Below are 22899 nucleotides of genomic sequence, written 5' to 3'. Positions count from 1 at the left end.
CAGCTGCTCTGGCTTCGGCTGGCCGCGGTCAGCTGGCAGCATCCGCCCTCCGGTTTGCCCCAACCCTCACTATCCCCTCTTGTCTTACCCTCGCCTCCTTTGCTCGTCCAGGGGTGCCTGCGTGGCCCCTTCGGGCGTCGGAGTTTGTTTGCCCCCAGCCCACGTCCCCTGTAAGGTGCATAGAATCCCACGAGCAAGAAGGAGCAGTAAACCTGAACGGCTAGCCGGCTTCTTCCTTCATTCCTCCCCTTCTAGACCTTCTTTCTCATGGGTGTCCAACCAAGTGTTTGCCCGATTTTATCCTCCTAGTTTTCCTGCTCAGGAGGCAGAATCTTCTAGTATAATTTAGCCCTGCACCGTCCAATACAGTAACCACGTGGCACTTGAGCACTTGAAAGATGGCCAGTCTGAATCAAGGTGCTTTGTCCATCTAAAATACCCGCTAGGTTTTGAAGACTTAGTGCCAAAAAAAAAAAAAAAAAAAGCTGCTTTATGGTACATGTGTGTTGAAACGATAACATGTTTGAAATATTGGGTTAAATGAAATACAGTATTTAATTTTACCTATTTCTTTTCCGTCTTTTCAAACGTGGCCGCTAGGACATTTTAAATTACACGTGCGACTTGGCATTGTATTTTTCTTGGACAGGACAGGTCTAGCCCAGAGGTCAGCCGCTTTTTTCTGAAAAAGGCCAGACGGTAAATATTTTTAGCTTTGTGTGTCACAAGCCCTCTGTTGCAGCTCCTAAACTCGGCCGTTGTAGCGGAGAGGCAGCCCTCGATACTACGGAACCAGTGGGCGTGGCCAGGTGCTAATAAAACTTTATTAACAAAACAAAATCAGGCGGCAGGACAGGATTTGGCCTGCTGGCCCACTCTGTCTATCCCAGGTGTTCTCCTCTTGGAATATATCTGCCTCCCACATTTGACATTTGACAGTGTCTGGAGACGTTTTTGGTGGTCGTGGTTGGGGGTTGAGTGCCTCTGGCTTCTCGTGGGTGGAGCACAGAGAAACCGGTAACCACTCCGCAATGCCCAGGACAGCCGGGTGGCAGAGAACCACCTGGCCCCTGACTTCCCAGCTTTGTGCTGTGGACACCTCTGTGCTCTGGTTCCCTGGTCTGTGCAACAGAGGTTGCGCGTCCTGGGCACGTGCGGTCACCCCCTGGGGCGGGGGTGGGGGGGAGTGTCGCGCAGGTACCGTCATTTTGCCCAAGCAGCTGGCGTTGCTTATAGAAATGAGGAGGCTGGGGAGCAGGGACCCAGTGCTTCTCACCACTGCCGCCGTTCGCTGTGTGTTCCAGGTCCACTTCATCAACCCCGAAACGGTGCCCAAGCCATGCTGTGCCCCCACTCAGCTCAACGCCATCTCTGTCCTCTACTTCGACGACAGCTCCAACGTCATCTTGAAGAAATACAGAAACATGGTCGTCCGAGCCTGTGGCTGTCACTAGCGCCTCCTGGAGGTCAGACCCTCCAGCGCCACACTGTTCCGGGATCCTTGGTCTCCCACCGCCCAGTGCCTCCCGCCGCCCAGCACAGTGACCGCCTTTCCCGAGACCTGTCCCCATCCCCAACCTTAAGGGCGTAGGAGGATTAAGGAATTTGAGAGGCAAATGCCTTTTGATCAGGTTTTCATCGGCCTCCTATGGACAAGATCCTACGTGCTGCTGCAGGCAAAACCTAAAGGAAAAAAAAAAAAAAAAATATATATATATATAAAGAAAAATTGCCCAGCCACGACCATTGGCTGTGAAGTCTCAGCCGTGCACTGCCGCGTTCCCAGGGGTAATTAGGAGTGCCCTCCAGCCAGGCCACCCAGCAGCGGGAGGAAGGGGGCACGGCGAGGGGTGGGCACGTTTATGTCTGTGCGCAAGGAAAATTGACACGGAAGTTCCTGTAATAAATGTCACAATAAAACGAATGAATGAAAATGGTTAGGATGTTACAGATATATTTTCCTAAACAATTTATCCCCATTTCTTGGTTTACTCTGATTTCATAAACAGAACTGTGGCCAGCGGAGGCAGGGGAGGCCCCCTCTCCGTTCCATTCTGGTTTCATTCTGAGGCTTGCAGAGGCCCGCTGTTTACATAGACTTCCCCAAATCCAAGATTTGACCGGGAAGGGAGAGGGCAAATTTCTGCTCGAAGGAGGGGGCGTGTTGACCTTAAAGGAAAAATTTGTCCCATCCTTCCGCTGGGTGTGTGGTGGCAGAAATTAAAATAGGTGTGTGAAGCGCTGGCCGACACTCGGAATTGGTTTTCCGGCTCTCCTAGTAGTAGAAAATCAATGTGGAATGACAGGGTAGAAGGGACAGCATTCAGGAGAGAACCGGCAACTTGACCCTGAACTCTAGCTAACATGGCCCTATTTAAAGAAGTGCCAATGAAACCTCGCTCTAGATAGGGGCGGGGTGGGTGGGGGTACTACCCCTGTTGGTCACTGATTGGCAGCAGCATTCTGGATTCTGGGTTCCAACCAGGGCCACTATAGCCACATGTTCAAATTTGGAGACCCCTACTGAGGGCTCTGCAAACAATCGGCTCCTTGAGGTAAGGAGCAGATGGCATGGTGGAGATCTGCTAGATGCAGAGTGTGCTGGATAAGAATCTCAGATGGAAGGATCTAAAAGCTGCTTTGAGAGTGATGTCCTAATTGAGCATTGTGTTTCAAAGGTGCTGTCTCTGATGTGGCTCTTGGCATGAGTCTCACTTGCCTTGGCCAGCAGGTCCCTTAAATGCTATGCACCCAGCCTCTAGCTGCAACACAGGCTTTGCGGAGCTCTGGGCTGTCTGTGAACAAAGAGCAGGGTTATCCAGGTGAGGCCTGTGCCCCTAGAACCTGCTCCAGCAGGGAATCATTTCTCCACCTTGATTAAGTTGGTTCCTAGAAACACTGGGGCCCTGTTTTTATTTTCTTTTATTTTTCGTCTTCAGTAGCTTAGGCTGCAACCTCCAGTCAGCCTGGTCAATGGGGAAGAGTCACTGTTTTTGCCGTACTTCGTTTTATCTGTTGGCAGGTCTGGGGATATCTGTGTGGTTCCCTCTTGGTGCAAGTTTTCTTACCACTTAAGCCCCACCTGGTTTCTGGCTAGCATCCTTTGTACATTGAAACATGTAAATAGTTGTTACAAAACAAAGAAATTATTTATGTCCATTGGAAGCTCATTTTACACCCTCCTTCAGTCCCTTGTTCGGGATGATGAGCTCGCTTCCCCCAGCCTGTTTGTTTTCTTATTTAAGACTATTTATTAACGGTCAGACCAATGTACCCTCAGCTGTTGCACAGAGCAGTCTTCAGCGAATTTTCTGTATAAATAGACAAAATAAAAGGGTTTTGACTTTTCAATAAAAGGAGACATTTGGTTCTGATTCTTGGGGCTGTGTATGTCTGTGTGTGCTGTTTTTTCTCTCAACTCTTGGACATTGGAGTTCTCTCGGTTTGCTAAGATCTCGCTGCCTTGGCCCCCACCGTTAACACACTGTTTATCATCCAGGTCCTGGGGAGAAAGGGGCGCTCGTCAATATTTGGCACAGCTGTGTGGGGCTCCAGGCAGGAGAGATGGAACCCAACAACAAATGGGAATTTGGTAGGCTCCACTACAAAGATCCTTGATTGAATTACAGTGCAGCTGTCAACAGCTGTTTCAAAGAGGCAGGGGGTAAATTAGCTGTGTTTACTGCTGACATAGTTTAAAGATTTAGTCATCCCAATAAAATAGAGGCACAAGAAAGAAAAAAAAAAAAAGGGTGGGGGGAGTGTATACCCAAAACTAAGGCAGCCCAGGCCCCAGAGCCAATATTGTCCAGGGCAAATTATTTCAGCGGTTTGGGGGCTGCTGTTGGCTCCCGGCTCAAGCTGTTGGAGGGACCCCTGGGGGCCCGGTGGAGGCCGCCAGGGGCCCACCGCCTCACTGCGCACAGAGCAGCACCGAGCCGTGCAGCGTGGAACAAGAGCTCAGGTTCCTTCTCGCTTTGAAATGCACACTGAGGTCACCTGATGGATGTTAGAACCCCAGCTGTTCCTTGGCCAGACTGTTCGCTCTTCCCCGTTGCCTCCAATGAAGCAGCCGCTCCTAACAAGCTCCAGCCTCTGTGATTTCCAAACCCTCCTGTCACTGTCCTGATGCGCAAGTTAGCTTTTGTTCTATTTCCAGGCCCAAGACCAGAGCCACAAACTGGAGGGCCAGATGCGGCCTGCAGACGTGTCTTCTCCCCTCCGCGTGGTGTTTAGACATCTTCAAAAAGTGAATTCATGGCCAACATGTTTTTGAGAACCAGAAGGTGGGGGGGAGGTGGAAAAAAAATCCCCAATTCTGGCCCCCCCTTGAGAAATGGGCAGACCTGGCTGCCCTGGGCCGCATTCCTGCATGGAAACTCGGCTGGCGCCAAAGAGCACTTGTTGCCATAGTCGCCACTGCTCCCAATTGCCTCCCTCACGAAGGGGTGAACGTCAGTTGCTGGTTTAGTAGTTGCAGAGAGCTGCGATTTGTACCCACGTACAAGCAAGCAGGTAAAAGCAGGGCAGAGGGGGCCACACCTTCAGGAAGAAGCAGAGAGGACACACGTCTTCATCCCCGGCTCACCGCTCCCCCCGGTCTGGCACCTGCCCAGGCCCCTGTGGGCAGGTGTGTTTGTGGCTGCAGCACCACCTGTGGCCTCATCTTTTGCCTTCACGTTTCACTTCCTGCTTTCCACTGCTCTTGCTCGTTTTCCCCTTGGAGCAGTTTTTCATTGCCCGCTCTCCCAAGCCTGCTCTTCATGCTCCTTCCTCGGGTCGCATGGCTCCCCCGGCTTGGCCTGATGTCCCCGCTGGCCGTGCTGAGCAGGCACAGAGAAGTGAAGGCGTTTACTCAAAGTCCCCAGCTAATAAGGCCTGGGTCTGGAATTTGAACCCCAGCGCCTGGGCTCCCCTGAGCTCACCGGAGCTGAAATCTGCTGGGGCTGCTGGTGAAAGCGGGGTTCCTGACGCCCAGCCCCAACCCTCCCAAGGTCCCCCAATCCCAGGTGTCAGTCCCTGAACCCATACCAACCTCCCGGCCCGCCACCACAGGCCTTGGGTCTCCCTCCTGCTTCCAAGCTGCCCGAGGCCCGTTGGGAGCCCACGGCTAGACACAAAGCCCCCTCCCTGGCTGGGGCCGGCGGCCTTCCCTGTGAGTCCTCCCCTGCCCGCCAGTGACAGAGGCTGTGTGGGCCTCCCTGGGACCTTGGGGGTGGGGAGGTTAGCAGTGGTCACGGAGGCCATCTGCTCGGAGAATTCTCACACGTACATTTTTAGTCCATCTGTTCAGATCTTTTGGAGAAGGTGAGTATATTCGTTGCCTGGCTGTAACTGGTCACTGCAGAGGGGTGGCCTAAAACAGCAGAAATGGATTCTCACAGTTCCGAGGCCAGAAGTCACAAATCCGGGTGTCTGCAGAGCTAGGCCCCGTGCAGAGGCTTCGGGAAGACTCCTCGCACGCGTCTCCCGGCCTTCGGGGCTGCTGGCCTCCGTGGGTTGTGGCTGTTCTCAATCCAGTCTCTGCTCTGTCTTCACGTGGCCTTTATCTGTGAGTCTTACCTGTGCCTGTCTCTTAGAAGGACACTTGTGATCGGCTTTAGGATTTGCGGGATAATCCAGGATGATCTCATTTCAACATCCTTTTTGCAAGACCTTTTTTCCAAATACAGTCACGGGTCCCAGGGACTAGGATGTGGATATATCTTCTCTGAGGCCACCATTCAATCCGTTACAGTGAAGCTCCCATCCTTCTCACAAGGCTTCATCCCCCTCTCCTGCCACAGAGTTTTGGGGCCTAACAGAGCTTTCTAGCCAGCCTCAGTAGGTCCTCACAATGTGCCTTGGGCCGTGGGCGCTGATGGCGTGAGAGCTGCAGCTTTCTGCGCTATCCCATGGCTGGAGAAGGGGTTTGGGAGCCCAACCCCAGCTCTCCCCCAATTCCCACCCTTTGCCTACACACTGTCGGAGCGACTGTCCTCCAGGGGGGCCGATGCGGCACAGGCATCCAGGCCGGGTCGACCCTGGGGGAGCCGGCAGACCATACGCAGGGATGACCGCCGTCGAGGGCAGCCAAACCACGGTGCCCTTTATAGGAGCGGGGATCCCTTGGAGGAAGCCCGACCTTCCTCGTTGGCCAGAAGCATTCCTTCACTCACCTGTTCATGCACTAACTCCTGGGTTGGCTGCATGCCAGCGCTGCCACGGGCCCTGGAGCTGGGGGACAACCGGGTGAGGCATCCGCCCCACGACGCTGGCATCTGGGGAGCACAGGAAACATACCTGGCACCCCAGCATGGCTGTGCGGACCCCTCCCTTCATGCAAAAGAATGCAAATTCGGTTTTATGACTGTGTTGGAACAAGGACAAATATCAATCAGGCTGAATCCCATTCATTTCTTACCTTCTTAACCATCTTAAAAGACGTTAAGCCATTTTGTGGGCCCCTGACGGTACCACGAGCCCTGGGCGCTGTATCCGTGGTGCCTGATGGCCAAGCTGGCACTGACGGTGAGCGATTTAGTGGCAGGTAATGATGTGTATTAGGAAGAAAACAGTGAGCAGGGGAAGGAAGTGAGGGGTTGGCAGCCGAGCTCCTCAGACGGAATGGTCAAGGAAGGGTTCCAAAGGGGCCCTTTCAGCTGAGACCCGGAAGGAAGGACAGAGCAGGCCCGTGAAAGGCAATGGAGTTACTGTAAGGAAGAGCATTTCTGCCTGAAGGATTAGCATGTACAATGGCTCCGAGGCCCCAGTTGAGCCTCTCCCTCCTCATCATCTGCAGGGCTGGAGGTGGGGGGAGCACTGATGCCACTCCCCCCTGGTGTCTGGGGTGAGAAGTGACACCTGCTCAATTCATTGCTGGGGCCGCTGAGAGGACACTCCCTCAACTGCTCTGGAGGAAGACCTCTGCTGCTTTCTTGCAAATACCTGTTTGGGATGGAAGAGCATTCTCATGCCAAGTCAGAGGCAGTGTGCGTTGGGCAGAGGGCCCCGCGATCAGTTACTTAGTTGGCCGTGGGACCTTAGCTGTGGGCAACCCTCTACCTTCTCTGTGACCTCGGTTTCCTCATCTGCAAGAGGGTATGGTGCCCACCTAGATTATTTCGGATTAGCCTCCATGGTAAACAACAAAGAAACCCACATAACAGTGGCTTAAACAAGATTAATATTTCTTTCTCATTTCAAAGAAGTCTGCAAGTCAGCTGTCCAAGGTCAGGATGGCAGCTCCACTGTACCATTTGGGATCTAGTCTTTTTCTGCCTTTCTGCTCTGTCATCCTAATTCATGGCTTCCATCCTCACAATACATCTCATGGTCCAACATGGCTGCTGGAGCACCAGCCATTATATCCATATTCTAGGCTGAATGCTCCCTTCAAGCAGCCATCCTAAAGAGTAGACACAAAATACCCACTCACCTTCAATTAACAAAAATACAGTCACATGGCCACACCTAGCTGTAGAGGAAACTGGAAACTACAGTCTTTTATTCTCGGTGGCAATGTCCATAGTCAAAAATCAGCAGTCAGGGTCCTATCTCTCTCAGAATTTTAGGGATGCTGGAGCATCCTAAATAGCAAGTAGCTATTTGTATTAGTTTTCTATTGCTACATAACCATTGCCAAAATTTGTTGGCTTAAATCATCACCCGTTTATTATCTTACCCCTTCTGTGGATCAGAAGTGTGGGCAAGGTGTAGCTAGGCTCTCTGCTCAGGAGCTCACAAGGCTACGGTCAATGTGTCAGTGGCTGCCTTTTTACCTGGAGCTTCAGTCTTCTTTCAGGTTCATTTAGGTTGTTGGCCAAAATCAATTCCTTGCTGTGGTAGGACCAAGGGCCCCATTTTCTTGCTGGCTATCAGCCATGGGTTACTCTCAGCTCCTAGAGGCCACTCTCAGCTCCTTTATAAGTGGACCTCTCATAACATGGCCCCTTCATTCTTCAAAGGCAGCAGGAGGATCTCTCTTCGCTTAAAAATTCACCTGATTAGGTCAGACCCACCCAGGATAATCTCCCTTTGATTAACTCAAAGTCAGTTGGTTAGGGGCCCTAATTGCACGTGCAAAATACCTTCATCCTTGGGAGTGATCATTATATGTTGGGCAGAAATCTGGGGGTCTATGTCAGCATTTTCCCCTGTGCCTTGCCTAAGCTCCACTACACGCCTAGGGTTACAGAGGATATTAGAGGCACCACAGACACAGGCGCGCCCTGCAAGTACCAGGCACACGGGAGAGCAATGACTAGAGCTGAACATAGGGTCCTCCCACTGGGAAGGGGAGGCACGCGCAATGAATGGCACAATTCGAGTTGTGCCCAGAATCATTACCTGCAGTCCCTAAATTCTTTGTAAAGTCACTCATCACCTCAGCTACTCTCATATGTGCCTGGGAAGGACGATGGACTGCCCTGTCTGGATCTTTGCAAAACACAGTATGAGCTCTGGAGTGTTCCCTCTGGGCCAGGGCCCCCGCCCAAGGCACATGACGTGCTTTACGCTTGAGCTCACGGAATGCTCGGGGACAAGCCTGAGAGCCACATGCTAACTGCCCTTCCCGCTTAGGGAGGAGGAAACCATGACGTGTTTGCTGGATGCTGGTGAACGCACCCTGCACACCTCCAGGGGGCGCTGTTTATCGGAGGGGGAGGTCAAGGAAAGCAGCCCTTCCAGGACGGGGCCGGGCAGAGGCAGCCCTGCCCCAGCCCTGAGTCAGGGGGCCTCTGCTGGCAGGACAGACCCTCTCTCAGGGGACCCAGTCCTTACAGGGACTCGGCCGCACCCTCAGGCTGAAGCCTGTCCATCCCTTCCAAGGATACTTGCAGTGACCTCTTCCAGACACGTTTCCCTGAGCCTGCGGATCAATTCGCCCTGGCTCAGACGGCTTCAGAACTCTGGCCCTGGCCTCTCTTGGTCTTAGATTTGAGAAAATAAAAATAGAAGAGGAAAAACACAGAGCTCTCCAAAGCCTTTGGAGTTGCGACAGCTGTTTGGACGGAGGCGCAGTGCACCTGGCCTGGGGGGGCGGCGTCTGCTCCGGCAGCCCTCTCCCTGCCTCTGACTCGCGGCTATCAGGCCCAGGAGGCGGCCCAGGGGGCAGGGGCTCCAGCCCCCTGACTCCACAGCGCGCGAGGCCCGGAGCTGGCCATCCTTGAAGTGCTTTGCGTCCTGAGTTGTGGCCACAGATCTTGTCGCAGCACCGGTGATGGGCACTGCAAGACGGTGCAAACTCCCCTCCCCTCCCAGGGCCAGCAGCACGGGCCGTGCGTCCGAGGCAACCACCCGGGGCTCTGTGCTCTGAATGGCCCCTCGTTGGGTTGGATGGGCTGTCGTCACCGTCCTGCAATTCTTCTTGCCTTTTTAAGCAGGGGCCCCCCAGTCCCCCGCCGGGCCGTCCTGTGCCTGGTGAGGAGAAAAGACTTTGGCGTCAGGCCCGGGTCCGGTCGGGTCCCCGCCACATCTGTTGTTCCGTAAGTGCATTTAGAGCCCTGACGCACGGCAGCCAGTGTTCTGGGCACCGACGATATACCATGAGCCACGGGGAATTGAGGGCCCCATGTGCTTAGCACATCACGGGCAGAGAGAGCAGGAGAGCAAATAAACAACCAAGGGAAGGGGCTGACAACGGTGAGCGTTGGGTAGGGATCAGTGTGGGGCCCAGAGGGGAACAGAAGGCACTCAAATCAAGACCACTGGAGGAGCACATGAGAAAGGGGCTGTAACAAGGGTGTGCAGGCACAGTGTACAGAAACCCCATGGGTACCGCCCCATGCCTGCAGGGCTGCGTGCAGACCCCCAGGGAGAGACACGAGGCCGGCAGACGTGTGATGGGCGGAGGGTGATTCTCAGCCTGGGCACCACTGCCAGTGGGGTGGGCCATTCTCTGTTGCGGGGCATCCTGGACACCGTAGGGTGCTTGGCCGCATCCCTGGGCCGTGTCCTCCAGATGCCAGTAGTATCCCCCAAGTTGTGACAGCCACTTTTGTCCCCAGACATTGCCAAATGTCCCCTGGGAACGCAATGCTCCCGGTCGAGAGGCACCGATGGAGAGAAACTGAAGTCAAGCCGAACAAGGCAGGAGCCTGGCAGCTCGGGGGAGAGGTTAAGGGGCAGGAGCTCCCTCCTGCCTTCTAGAGAATCCCCGTGCTGTCCAGCCCGCGGCATTGGTGGTGNCACGCCCGTGGGGGGGGGGGGGGGGGGGGGTGGCAGTAGACAGCTGCGCATTTATTTCAGGGGACAGTTGAAGGAAAACTCCTCTAGCCGGTGGGGCCATTGGATGAAGGGCCCTGTATGTCCTGTTAAAGGACGAATGTGAGCCTCTTGCAAGCTGGCTCGCCTCGAAGCACCACATAGTAACCACATAGTTCCCCGAAGCCCCGGCTTCCTCTTCTGTAAAATGGGCACAGTGATAATAACCTCTTAGGGACATTGGGAGCATTAAAGGAGAGGATGTAAGCCGGGCACTTACCTCAGGGCCTGGCTCACTGGCATAGCCAGAGTCACCCTGTTCAACAAGAGACCTGTGCTCAGAGCCCTCCCTGAGCCCCGCCCCGCTGCGAGTAACAACCAGAAGGGCCCACAGCACCTGCCCCGCCCTCGGTTTCCCGGGACCGCTGTCACAAGCGACCCCCAGCTCAGGGCCTTACAGCAGCACAAACCTGACCCCTGCCATTCTGGGGCTCAGGCCTCGGGAGAGGGCTGGTTCCTTCCAGAGCCTGGAGGGCGCCCACCTTCTCCAGCCCCTAGGGCCCCCCTGCCGTCACCCCTCGGCTTGCAGCCCCTGCCCCTGGCCTTGGAGCAGCCAAGGGGGGGACGTGTTCAAATCCCCTCACATCTTTCTCCGATCCGCCTCCTTCCCTCACAGGGACCCTCGGGGTGATGTTGGGCTCGCCCCCATCATCCAGGATGATCTCCCCATCTCCACATCCTTAACCACACCTGCAAAATCCCCAGTGCGAGGTGGGATATGATAAAAAAATTAGTAAATATTTGGTCTTTGTTCCCAGTTCCTGGCACAGAGCTTCTAAAACCCTTGGAATGTCCTGAGGGATGGAAAGAAGGGGATTTCGAGATGTCGTCTGGTTCCCATAACTAGCTCCCTCCAACCACACCTGAGTTTATGCCAATGAGGTGACTCTTGCCTGAACCAGAGGGACGGACCCTGGGATTAGAGGGTTGGAATGTCCAGCCCAATCCCCTGACCCCCGGGAGGCGAGATGGGCTGGAGATTGAGTTAATCACCATTGGCCAATGTTTACCCAATCCTCCCTATTTAATGGAACATCCATAAAAACCCCTGAAAAACGGGGTTTGGGGAGCTTCCTGACTGGTGATCATGGGGTGGGGATGGGGGATTGCTGGGAGGGTGGTGTGCTGGAGAGGGCCTGGAAGCTCTGCGTCCCTCTCTTCCCCCATACTTGGTCCTGGGCCTCTCTTCCATTGGGCTGCTCGTTCCTGACCCGTATCCTTTAGAACTCACTGATAGCCGTAAGTAACTCGTGAGTTCCATGAGCTGCTTTAGCTAACGATCAAAACTGAGGAGGGGTTGTGGAAACCCCCAATTTCTAGCCAGTTGGACTTACAGCCCGTGTCTGACGTGGGGGCGGTCTGCCGGTGAGCCCTTAACTCCGGGGTCTGCCCAAGCTCCAGGTAAGGAGTGTCAGAATTGCTGTGAATCATAGGACACCCAGGTGGTGTCCGAAGATTTGAAGTCTTGGTTCGTCTGGGGGACTCCCCCGCTTCACCACCACATTTGGTGTCAGAAGCGTTGTAGTGAAAACAGTCGACAAAGTAGCAGGTGTCATCTACGCCAAGTACCGTATTCACAGATTCCAGGGATTAGGATGTGGACAGCGTTGAGGGGACATTATCTAGCCTCCCACACCTCACCCCATCTCCTCTCCCAGTACATCCTCTGCTACAGCTGCACACCCTCCTTGCCCTTCCCAACAGCCTAGGCGTGCCCTGCCTCAGGGCCTTTGCACCGGCTCCAGCCCCAGCCAGCAATGCTGTGCCTCCAGACAGTTGCAGGCTGTTCCTTAAGCTTCATCAGTCCTTCCCCCCGCTCACCTGATGCAGGAGCCCTACTCATGGCAAGGACTTTTGTCTGTTTTGGTCTCTGTGTTGTCCCCAGTGCCCAGCCCAGGGCTTGGCACATAGTGGAGCTTCCTTGACTTGTTTGAGGAATATATGTCATTACTGTCATTCACAGGCTTGGAATCAGATGGGGTTTGCCCCAGGAGCTGCACGAACTTGGGGAGGCCTTAACCCTGCCCCCCCGTGTCCCTCCCTTTCAGATCAAGGCTAGGGCCAGGGGTCTCTCAGTCAGCCTCACCGGATGGGCACCTTGGGCCGCATTTTGGGATCATCAGGGAGAAGTTTTCTCAAGTGTGCCCTGGGTGAACCTTCTCACTGACTCCTGTCCCAGACCCGTGGCTGTCTTCTCTGCTTTTCCCACTCTGTGACAGAGTGGCTGGGGGAATTGGGAACGATGCATCTGACCTTGCCCTCCCAAACTGGCGGCATTAAGTAACCCCTCCGAGTAAAAGACGACATAATTCCCAAGAACAGTTGGTGCGTGTGTCAGGTGGGGGTGGGGAGAACGGCGGGGACCAAGGTGGAAGTGGGCGGTGGGGGGCGGGGTGGAAACTGGACCACAATTTGTTCAGAGGCCTGCACCTTTGTACTTGACCCTCAATAGTGCATTTCTAACTTAATTAAGTTATAGACATGCTGAATAAAAATGGTTTCAATTGTTTAAGCCAACAGAAAAATTACATATTTGAGCTCCGACCCTGTAACCGAAGCCAGATCCGGGATCTGTCTATTTTAGGAGGTTTCAGCAGAAGTCCTCTTACACAGTCCATCTAGCCCGGAGCTGGAGAGCGGAGGCTTTACCCCGAGCCCCGTGCCCCGCCTGGGCCTGTGGGCGGACGGGCTGCCCAGAGGTGCTAGGAAGGGGACGGAAATAATCACCCTGAGCGTATTTCTCCCCCAGCTGCCTTCCGGGGAGCGTGGCTTCTCCACACAAGCGCTGGTCTTTGTTCTGCTCTTGGGGAGCGTGTTGATGAAGGACAGGATGACAGACGCCTGTGCCCCATCCCATCCTGTCCTTCTGAGTGGTCCCTAAAATAATACCATTAGTGGGGCCGAGCGGAGGCGCCTTATCTTCGGAGTGGGCCTGCTGATAACGCTGAGCGGGTCTTCTCGGAAGTCCAGGGCTGAGATGGGGCCGCGGCTGTGGGCTTAATGTACCGCAAGGGTCTTTGCTTCCCAGCCAGCCTGGTGACATTCCAGGGGTATAAATAGCCCAGGGGGCTGGAGGCCTGATTGTGCAGGGATGACATTGGTGGCAGAGTCTAGCACACAGGGTCCGTGACACCCGTGGAGTCCCGCGTGCGCAGACACCTCTCACTGCTCCTCACCACGCGTCCTCAGCCAGAGTGCGGCCGCTGGGCGCCGGGGAGGCTCGGTGGACTCACCCCGGACGGCATCTCTTCCAGCCCTTGCCCAGCTGTGACCTCCCATCCCTGCCGACGGCCGCGGGCGCCTGCCTTGAGCGCCGGCCTGAAACCATTGGCTGCCTGCGGCTCAGCGTCGGAATGCTCCCGCGGTGAACATGGATTACTCCTCGTCTTAGACGTGAAAACAAACAGCAGCTCACAGGAAGAGGTGAAACATCGCACAGAAATCCAACCTTCTCCTCCCACTGGACGTAAAATGCTTACGCACATTTCCATTCCTCTGGTCTGTTGATAAATGTCTGACTAGTCCCGTCAACACACCCGACACCCGCCAGGACGTCGCTCTGACTCCGTGCCCAGCACCGTCCCAGACGACGAGCATGCAGCAGGGAGAAAGACACGCTGGCAGGCTGGGCGGTGACACAGGGAAGACACCATCACTGATGCCCCAAACCAGCAAGGGACAGCCCACCAACCACAGAAAGTGGCTCACAAGAGAAACAGCGGCTGGGGACAAAGGGACAATCATGGGGGTGGGGGACATGGAGGGACTCTGGCCGCATCAGGACAGGTTTTCAGAGACCGCTCCTCTAATAAGGTGACATTCCAGCTGAGACAGGTTGCCAAGGGGAGTTCCCATCAGCCCAGTCCCCCCCCCCCCCCGACAAGGGACACACAGTCAAGGTCATACACTGCATTTATTCTGGGTTTTCTACCGAAAGACGACATCCACGCAGAAGAGGGCACAAACCTGCAAGAGTGAATATTCACCAAGCGAACCCCGAGCGATGGTCTCTGCCCTGGGAATAAATCCAGAAAATAGCGTCATGGCCTCAAGAGGCCTCTTCCAAGAAGTCCCCGCCTCCCAGCGTAACCATTGCCCCCATTCTCACCCCCCGCCCAAATTGGTTTTGCCTGTCACAAAAAGTTCTGCAAACAAAATAGAATGAAACCCGTTCTCGTGCGTCCGGCCTCCCTTCCTGAACACTGTGTCGATAATGCTGCGTTTAGTTGTCGTCTGTTCTTTTCCCGGCTGTATCCTATGTCATTCTGTGAGCGGAGCGAACTCGTTCACCCAGCCTTCTGCGGGTGGGCACGTGGCGGCTGCAGCTTCTGCTGAGGGAGGAGCTGCTGCTAGGAACACTCTAGCATGTATGCCTTTTGGGGAACATACGCCCGTGCCTCGGTCAGATCCGTCCGAGGAAGGGAACGGCAGAGCTGGGACAAGGATTCGTGAACTGTGTGCTGGAGTCGATTCTGCCAACAGTTGTCCAGGGTGGCTGAACCCTAAGTCGTCCCCAGCAGCCCGGGACCGTCCCGGTGGCTCAGCGTCCTCGCCAGCGGCTGATCTGTCCGTCTCTCGTTCTGCACAGCCCTGTGAGTTACTCAGTTCGGATTTGAATTTTCTGTTTTGAATCTGTTTTTGTGAGGAGGATGCCCAACCGCACAGAACTCTTCTGAGGCAGGGCTAGGACCAGAGACAGGAGGGGGACATCTCTCCACCAGTTCCTAACCCGGGCACTGGGGCCGCTCACTGTCCCAGTCCACCCCGCAGGAGAGACGCTGTGACCGGCCCCCAAGAACGTGTGGAGGGCCACATCTACCGAGAAGACCCCTTCATCCCTACTCACACAGAGGTGCTTGGCAGGCTTGGAAATGGCCCCAGGGAAAAGGATTTGGACCCAGAGAGAGCAAGTCATTCGCTATAGTCACACAGCCAGGAGCAAACCCAGGTCGGTCGCACTTCAGATCCTGCTCTGACCTTCGGCCCCGTTCCGGCCTTGAACATCACCAACGCGGGAGCCCCCCATCCGAGAACTTGAACCAGAATCCAGGGAAATGGCTGCTTGCCCAAACCTGAATGTGGATGAATTAAAAACAAGTGACCTCACTGGTCTTCTACCAAGCGCAGCGTGAAGAGGGGTGCTGGCCGTGCTCCTGCCCACTGACCACTCTGGGTGAGCAAACCTGATCCTTCAGGGGAAAGAATGCACTTCGCTGCGGCAGCCCCCGCCCACGGGAAGCCTGGCAGGTCCACCCCGAGCGCCGCTCTCGCCAGGACAGCTGTGGAAAGGAGAGTGATGTGTTTATTTATTTAGGATTTATAGATGGACTGCTTCCCAAAAAAAGGTTGTGTGGGAGGCTTAACAGAAAGCTAAAACATATGAAAAATAGGAAGATTAAAAATAAAATCGGAGTCGCGGTTGGTGAAAAGGCGCAGTGAAGTTCATGGCCCAGGCACCTGGGATGGGACGACCACACAAATATTTGAGGGGCCGCCCCGTGGGAGGGGAGCGTGACGCTAATCCTGGGGAAGGCAGACCAGAGACATAGAAGCACCGGGCCCTTGCTCGGGTGACCAGCCGTCCTGGTTTTGCCTGGGACGGACCGGTTTCCTCAGAGGGTGGGAATTTTGGTGCTATGACTGAGAAAGTCCCCGGAGAACTGACTGAAGTCCCCCGCCCCAGCCCGTGGTGACATCACGTGAGCTGCCGAATCCAGCTGTTCTTGAAAGCAGGCCACCACGCCCCCGTTTCGCAGATGGGTACACCAAAGAATTCCTCGTATTACGTGTTCTTCCCGTAGAAAACTGTGCTTTTGTTGCTTTTTACATTTAATATCTATTTATACAGAGGTAAATAAAAAGTTAAACTGGATACAAGTTTATAATGAAGAGCAGCTGTGTCTAGCTCCCACTCCGGCACTGGCTCCTGCTCTCAGTGGGGATATAGAAGGGTATCCACCACTCTGAACTTTATCGCACTGGGCCTGATGAACACTTGCAATGTGGACATTAGTCCTTCTAGAAGAAACCACTTTTTTTTTTTACTCTTTTGACTCTTTCTTCTCATATACCTTTTTATTTCTAAAAAATATGCTCATACTGTTCTTTCTTGATTTCCTATTTTAAACATTATTCACTGAGCTCTCGTACAGAACATGAGGACTGAACGCCTTACACTATCTCCATATATAGACTTCTCTCCCATATCCTGTTGATCAATTGATCCCAATTTTTGGTGAAATGAATGCTTAGTGTTTTTGTAATTATGGCCACGGAAACACTGTTTACCTCCATGGCATGTAGTATATTATGGCATCATTTCCTTTCCTGCACAACCTTTTGTTTTTCCTGAAGTTTATGATTGCCTCTAGAATATAATCTGCTCAGTTTTCTTTGTGCCTTTAACTACGTCTTTCTTCCACTCTTCAAAAGAATTCTAAATTCTTTTTCAACACAAACACATCAAGTAATCTATTGGGTGACTTTCTTTTTGTTTTGGTTTTTCAGTTATTCCTGGTTCCTTCTCACTGGCTTCCAGGCCTGTTTCATGGCTGGAACTTCTCCTCACACCACCCAGGGATGAACTCTCGCCTCCCCCCTGTGGTGGGCCCCCAATTCCTGGATCCCATGCCTTCATCTTTCACAGTTTATGCTGTTGTATGGCTGGAACAAGTCTTCCAGGAGCTGCTGAGATGAGATACACGGGAGGCAACTTTTTGAAACTTCTAATATCTAAAAACATCATTCTATCTCACACTTCGATAATTGAGCTCAATATAAAATGTCTCATTTGAGAATAATTTTCCTCCAGACTTTTGAAGACCTAGTAAGGCTTGGCTCATGCCCTTCAGAGTTGCAACATTTCCAGGACTGCTGTCAAGAAGTTTGGGGCTATTCTGATTCCTGTTTATTTGTATATGAACTTTCCCCCTCTTTGTCTGGGAAAACTTAGAGTGTCATTTTATCTCCAGTTTTCCAAGAATTGTTAATGTGACGGTAATTTCTCCCTCCATCCTAGCTCCTCTTTCTAGAACTCTTGCTAGTTGTGAGCCAGGTCCCACCATGGAGCCTCTGATTTCTACTTCTCCATCTCCAGGGTTTTAATGCCAAGTTTTGGGATTTTTTTTTTTAAATTTTATCTCTCAATTATTGTATTGACTCTCTCATTACAGTTTTACAAGAGGACATTCTTGCTTCTCTAAAGGTTCCTTTAAAAAAATCACATTTCTTTCTTGTATAAATTCAATCTTTTATCTCTGTGAGGATATCAACCGTGCTTTTTGGTTTTCTTCTCAAGAGCGTTTCTTCTCTCTGCATTGTCTTTGTTTCCTCTGTGTTTGGTTGTTTCCTGCGTGTGTGTTTTGGTTTCCGGGTCTGATGTGGAGGCAGTCCTTGTGGCGGGTGAAGGGCGAGGCCTCCCCGTTCCCCACACTGACTTGCACTTAAGTGCCCTGCTTTCACCACAGGGTCGCTCCATCTTCTCCCTGCTGGCATCCCTGTTTGTGGAGAGTCCCGCGTTCCTTCTCTCTGCGGGGTAGACCTCCCACCTCCTTCCAGAGAGGGGCTAGATCCAGGAGCCTAATTTTCTGGGCCTCTTGTCATTGCCTGCCTTCCGCCCACCCCATGCATCTCAGGGGACAGCTTTCCTGCTGGGCTGAGTGGGTTGTCTTCGTTCATTTGGTTTCCATCCCCAAGACCTTTGCGGGCGTCCTTCCTCTGCTGTTGCCCCCCCATCCTTATTGTTCTTTAGGTTTATACCTTTATTTAAAAACCTGTTACCTTTACAGCCGGGGCTCTGGATGGAACAAAGGAAAACACACGTGTTCGATTCCCTGAGTTCAGTAGGAATGGGGTGACCAACTCACCCTGATTTGCCCAGGACTTTCTTGGTTTTGAAACTCAAAAGCCTACATCCCAGGAGATCCCTTCATCCTGAGACACTGTCCTTCTCCAGCTGTCGCCTCTGAGTGTCTGCACGCATCTGAGTTCAGTGCTCCCCGAACAGCCAGAAGTGAGGCCTCGCAGCCCCAGAGAAGGGTGCAGACCGAATCACTCATATCACAGACACTCATGAGTGTCTGGAAAAGTCCCTGTATTTCTGGAAACCCCAAAGATAACCGGCATGCATGACTATCATTACTGAAATTGCCGGCTACAGCCGAGACGTGCAAGTCCACCGGCCTCCCGGCGGCACAGCCCCCGCCCGCTCTACCTCTGTAATTAGAAGAAAGCATTTTAAATTGTTCCAGTCCAAACAAGACCTGGAAGGACAGAGAACAGTCTGGTCGTGAGGGCTGGAGGTTAATGGCCGCCAAGGAAGAGTCTGGAAAGACTTACTCACGGCCAAGGGCAGGCCTGGAGGTGACGTTCTCACTGCGTCTGCTGCAGTAGGGTTGGGAGATGGAAGGGGAGCAGCAGAGGTCCCTCAGCAGCCCCAGTCCGCCCCACAGGAACAGGCATCTGGGAGGGCCCTTTTGCTTGGTTGAGGCTTCTCCACATTCAGACTAAGCATGCGTTCGGAAGAACTAGCACTTAAAATAAAAAGGCAGATGCTGCTATGCTGAGTGGATCTTAGCAGTCACTCCCACCTTAGAGGAAATTAATTTGCACGAAGAGGAAAGGAAGCCCAGTACAAGCCAGTTGCTGGAGGGCCAGTAGGGGGCGGGGGCAGCAGACCAGGAGCTGGGGGAGGGAAGGCCAAGGTGTGCGCCTGGATGGCGGAGCCCCTGCAGCTCCATGCCAGCTCCACCTGCTTGCTGCCTGTGTTGTTGGGCCTCCTGGAGCCTCGGTTTCCTTATCTGCAAAATGGGTATAATTATAGCATCTACTTCATAGGGCTGTTGCGAAGAGTCAAAAGAAAAACACCACCAGGTGCTCGGCCTATTATGATACTGTGGTGTCATCGGGGCGCAATGACGGCTGTTACCTTCGGTGTGATTATAATGATCAGGCTGATTTTGCCGTTCTTCGAGGGACCCACCTGACTCTGCCGGCGGAAATTACCCCCACCCTGCTGTGGGGTGCCACCGCCTGAGAGAGAGGGCATGAGGAAGAGCAGAGCTGAGGCCAGCCTCAGCTAAGTGAGACCATGACTAATTGGAGCTCAACTAAGCAGCCTGCCCATTTAACCAGATCCTGCTCCCCCGGCACTGACGTGTCTGTACCCCACAACCGGCCCAGAACTTGCAAGGACCTGCCGGGCGGGTCTGGGAGAGGGTGGAGCCCGGCCAATCTCCTGGAAGCATCTCCACCTGCCTCCGTCCCTGGGGGTGATGCTCCACGCTCTGTAAGAGCCCAGGCACTGAAGGGAGGTCCACTCAAGCTGTGTGGGTCGCCGAGGAGGAGAGCCAGACCAACCAGGGCGTCGCGGCAACGGTCCCACATCAAGGGGTCAAGGAGAAAGGTGAGGTTCATTCTCTCCGTCTCCTCTGGCTCAGAGAGTTCTGCTCACCTGAGCTCTTCCCAGCCAGGGTCCTTCTCTGGATGCATCGTGGCACAGTTCCCACATCCCTTCATTTGTCTGATAAACATGCAGCATGCGGGGCACCCCCACCCCGACCCCAGCCCCTGTCCTGGAGGAACTCAAGCTCACAGCCCCAGGGGGAGACTGACATAATCTGTCAGGCCCACAGTTCTCGTGGAAATGAAGGAAAGGATCGATGAGGGAGTGGGAGAAAGAATGAACAACGAACTAAAAGATTTGGTATGGTTGGGGTAAGCGCAGGTGTGGTGGGAGTCCACAGGACGGAGGGACCGGAACCCACACAACCGCCAAGACTTCCCAAGCTAAGCTAGTCCCCCTCCCCCCGTGCCTCCTGCCTCCTAGGCCCCCTGGCCCTGTCAGTCCTCCACTTCCAGGAACAACCTGGGCTGTGTAATTTAGAGCATGGAACAGAGGAGAAAATTGAGCAAGCAAAATATCAAACTCTTTTTAGTGGTGATTCTGGGGCGTTTAGGTAAATGAAGGAGCCTTCAAACATGCACCGATCTGAATGCCCGTCACAAATATCTGGTAAAATATCTTGAGGCATTGATTAATGTTCCTTCTGCCTTTGCTTTCTGCCTGGAATGTGGGCGTGATGTCTGGAGGCTCAGCTGCCGTTTTGCAGCTATGAGGTGATAAACGTGAGGATGAAGGGAGAAACCGGGAGAGACAGGGAGGGAATCAGAGGGTCAGAGAGCGACACACACACACACACAAGCACTGCAGGGAGAGAGAAGGTGAAAGAAGGGAAAGAGAGAGAAAGAGGGAGAGGAGGAGGGGAGACAACCCCACATGAGTCGCCACAACTTCATTTGAATGCTGACTGCTCTGGGGAGCCCTGCATCTGGGCACCACTGTCCTGAGCCCTCTGTCATCTGCAGCTTGAAACAAGGCAAGGGAGCTCTTCACCTCCTTGGCAAGGTCAGAAAGTGCTAAGGAGGGTCTGGAGGGCCCACGTCACATGTCCCACCGGGTACTCTTTGTGACCTCTGTGTCTGCTTTGGAATGCAGAACCGAGTAAGCAGCAGGAGGGAGGGCTTCCTCCTGGTTGGTATATTTATTCAAGGCCTCTCCCCGGAGGACTTGGCGTGGATGTGTTTTCCTAAGGAGGAAGCATAAACATGGAGAACACAGCAGGGAAGTGGCGCAGGTCTGGCACACTCGCAGCCAGGACCGCAAGCCTGCGTGTGTGTGTGTGCGTGTGCATGCATGGGCGTGGGTGTGGGTGTGCACATGTGTGCAGGCAGGGCACTGTGCTGTGATCATCATAACAGCCATTGTCCAGCACTCTGGAATTTGCAAAAATATACCAAAATATCCCGTACAGACAACTCAGCCACCGGAGATACACAGGTCAGTGTTTCTAGTGTATTCGCAGCTGTGCACCCATCCCAGCGGCTCTTAGAGTGTTTTCCTCACCCCCAAGAGAAAGCTCAGACTCGTCAGCAGCCACTCCCCCGTTCTGTCCCCCTCGGCCCCTGGCAACCACTAATCTGCCTCAGTGGGTCTATGGGGTCCCCTCTTCTGGACATTTCTCCTAAGTGCCATCACAGGAAGCGGTCTGCTTCTGGTCTCTTCCACCACACGTCACGCTTTCAGGGCTCATCCACGCCGCAGTCAGGTACCTCCACTCCCCTCACTTTTATGGCTGAATAATGTTCCATCGTAAGATAGAACGCAGTTCACCCACTCATCAGTCGGTGGGTAACCGGGTTGTTTCCACTTCGGGCTGCTGTGAATCACGCCACCGTAAATACCCACGTGCAAGTTTTTATGTGGACATGTTTTCGTTTCTCTTGGCTATACCCTGAGTGCAATCGCTGGTTTGCATTTCCCTGATGACGAGGGATGTGGAGGTCTTTTCAGGGGCTTTTGGCCATTTCTACGTCTTCATTGGAGAGATGTCTTTTCAGATCTTTTGCCGCTGTTTTAATTGGGTTATTTGTCTGCTATTAGCAAAGCACTTCTGTAGACCCACATTCTGCCCCACCTCACTGCTGCAGGGCGGGGTTCACTCTGTTGTCACCCCCCCCCACCTTACAGACGAGGAAACCGAGGCCCGACGAGGTCTCGCAGGGATGGCGACCTCATTTGCAGGGTCCAATGCAAAAATCACTGTGGATTTCAAGACGGTGACAAGCAGAGCCTTAAACCAGACAGGGACCTTGTGACTTCATAGCTCTCTCGCCCAGAAAGCTGCCCCACGTCTACCTGACTATAATCTTCACGGCTAGCATTTATCGAGTGGTGGCGATGTACCAGGGTCTATACCAGACACACGACCTGCAGCACATACCGTCTTGAAACGAACCCAGACGGCAGCTGCCGTTATGGTGCGCATTTCAGAGACGAGCAGGGACAGCTCAGAGACCCTGCGTCGCTTGTCCCGGGTCTTGGCGTGCAAGTACCAGTGCAGGATTTGAACTCAGGTCTGCCTCACAGCATGGAGAGTTGGTGACATTGGCTGTGGCGCATGTCGTGCACTTAGCTCTCCCCAGAGCCCACCCTGAGACGGTGATGGCAGGGACCTGGTGAGGCGAGCAGTGGTGCGTGGGAGCCACGGGAGTGGGAAAGGCAGGCGGGGAGGGGAGGTCACCAACACAGGGACGGCGTATGGCAGTGGGTAGCTGAGCCCCTATCTTGCTGGGGACTCCAGGGACAGCGTGGGGCTTGCACTTCAGAGCCACATGGAAACTGGAGTGTTTACCCACCAGCTCAGTCCGTCGTAGCTGAGGGCTCTCGCCTGGGGGCGCTGACTCCCAGAGCCCTGCCTACCTGCCATGTGTTGTGTGAAACCCCTCAGATCCTCTCCACGACCCCATAAGGTAGTTAAGGTATTCTGCCCATTTTCTAGATGGAAACCCGAGGCCCAGAGAGGCTAAATAACTGCTGTAAGCGTATAATCCTAGCGATCAGTCAAGCTGGGATTCCCACCCACACCCTCTGGGTCCACAGCCCTGGCTCCAAAACTCTGCTGGGCCAGGCCCCACCCGTTCACTGGCCTTGCTGGCAAACCAGCCCACGTTCTCAGCTCCGAGACGCAGGGAGCCCCGATTCTCAGTGTCATCCTGGCTGGGGGCTGGCCCGGGCCTCCCGCTCTGGCCCCGGCTCTGCGCCTACACATGGTGGTGGCCACGAGGGCTTGGGATTTTATCACCATGCTGTACGCT

The 22899-nt window shown here is 53.9% G+C and overlaps 1 protein-coding gene across 2 annotated transcripts in view; it reads left to right on the top strand.

Annotated features, from left to right (window-relative positions):
* The window catches only part of BMP7 (bone morphogenetic protein 7), an 84657-nt gene extending 81283 nt beyond the window's left edge, over positions 1–3374 (top strand). For both annotated transcript variants that reach the window (XM_040638497.1, XM_040638496.1), the window contains one exon: positions 1305–3374. In XM_040638497.1, the coding sequence (XP_040494431.1) occupies positions 1305–1454 (150 nt within the window). In that variant the 3' untranslated portion in view covers positions 1455–3374. The remainder of the gene's footprint in view (positions 1–1304) is intronic.
* Positions 3375–22899: the final 19525 nt, after the last annotated feature.

Source organism: Ursus maritimus, unplaced genomic scaffold, assembly GCF_017311325.1.
Source record: "Ursus maritimus isolate PB19 unplaced genomic scaffold, ASM1731132v1 scaffold_22, whole genome shotgun sequence".
Lineage (NCBI taxonomy): Eukaryota > Metazoa > Chordata > Mammalia > Carnivora > Ursidae > Ursus > Ursus maritimus.
This window is presented reverse-complemented; position numbering and strand designations above follow the sequence as displayed.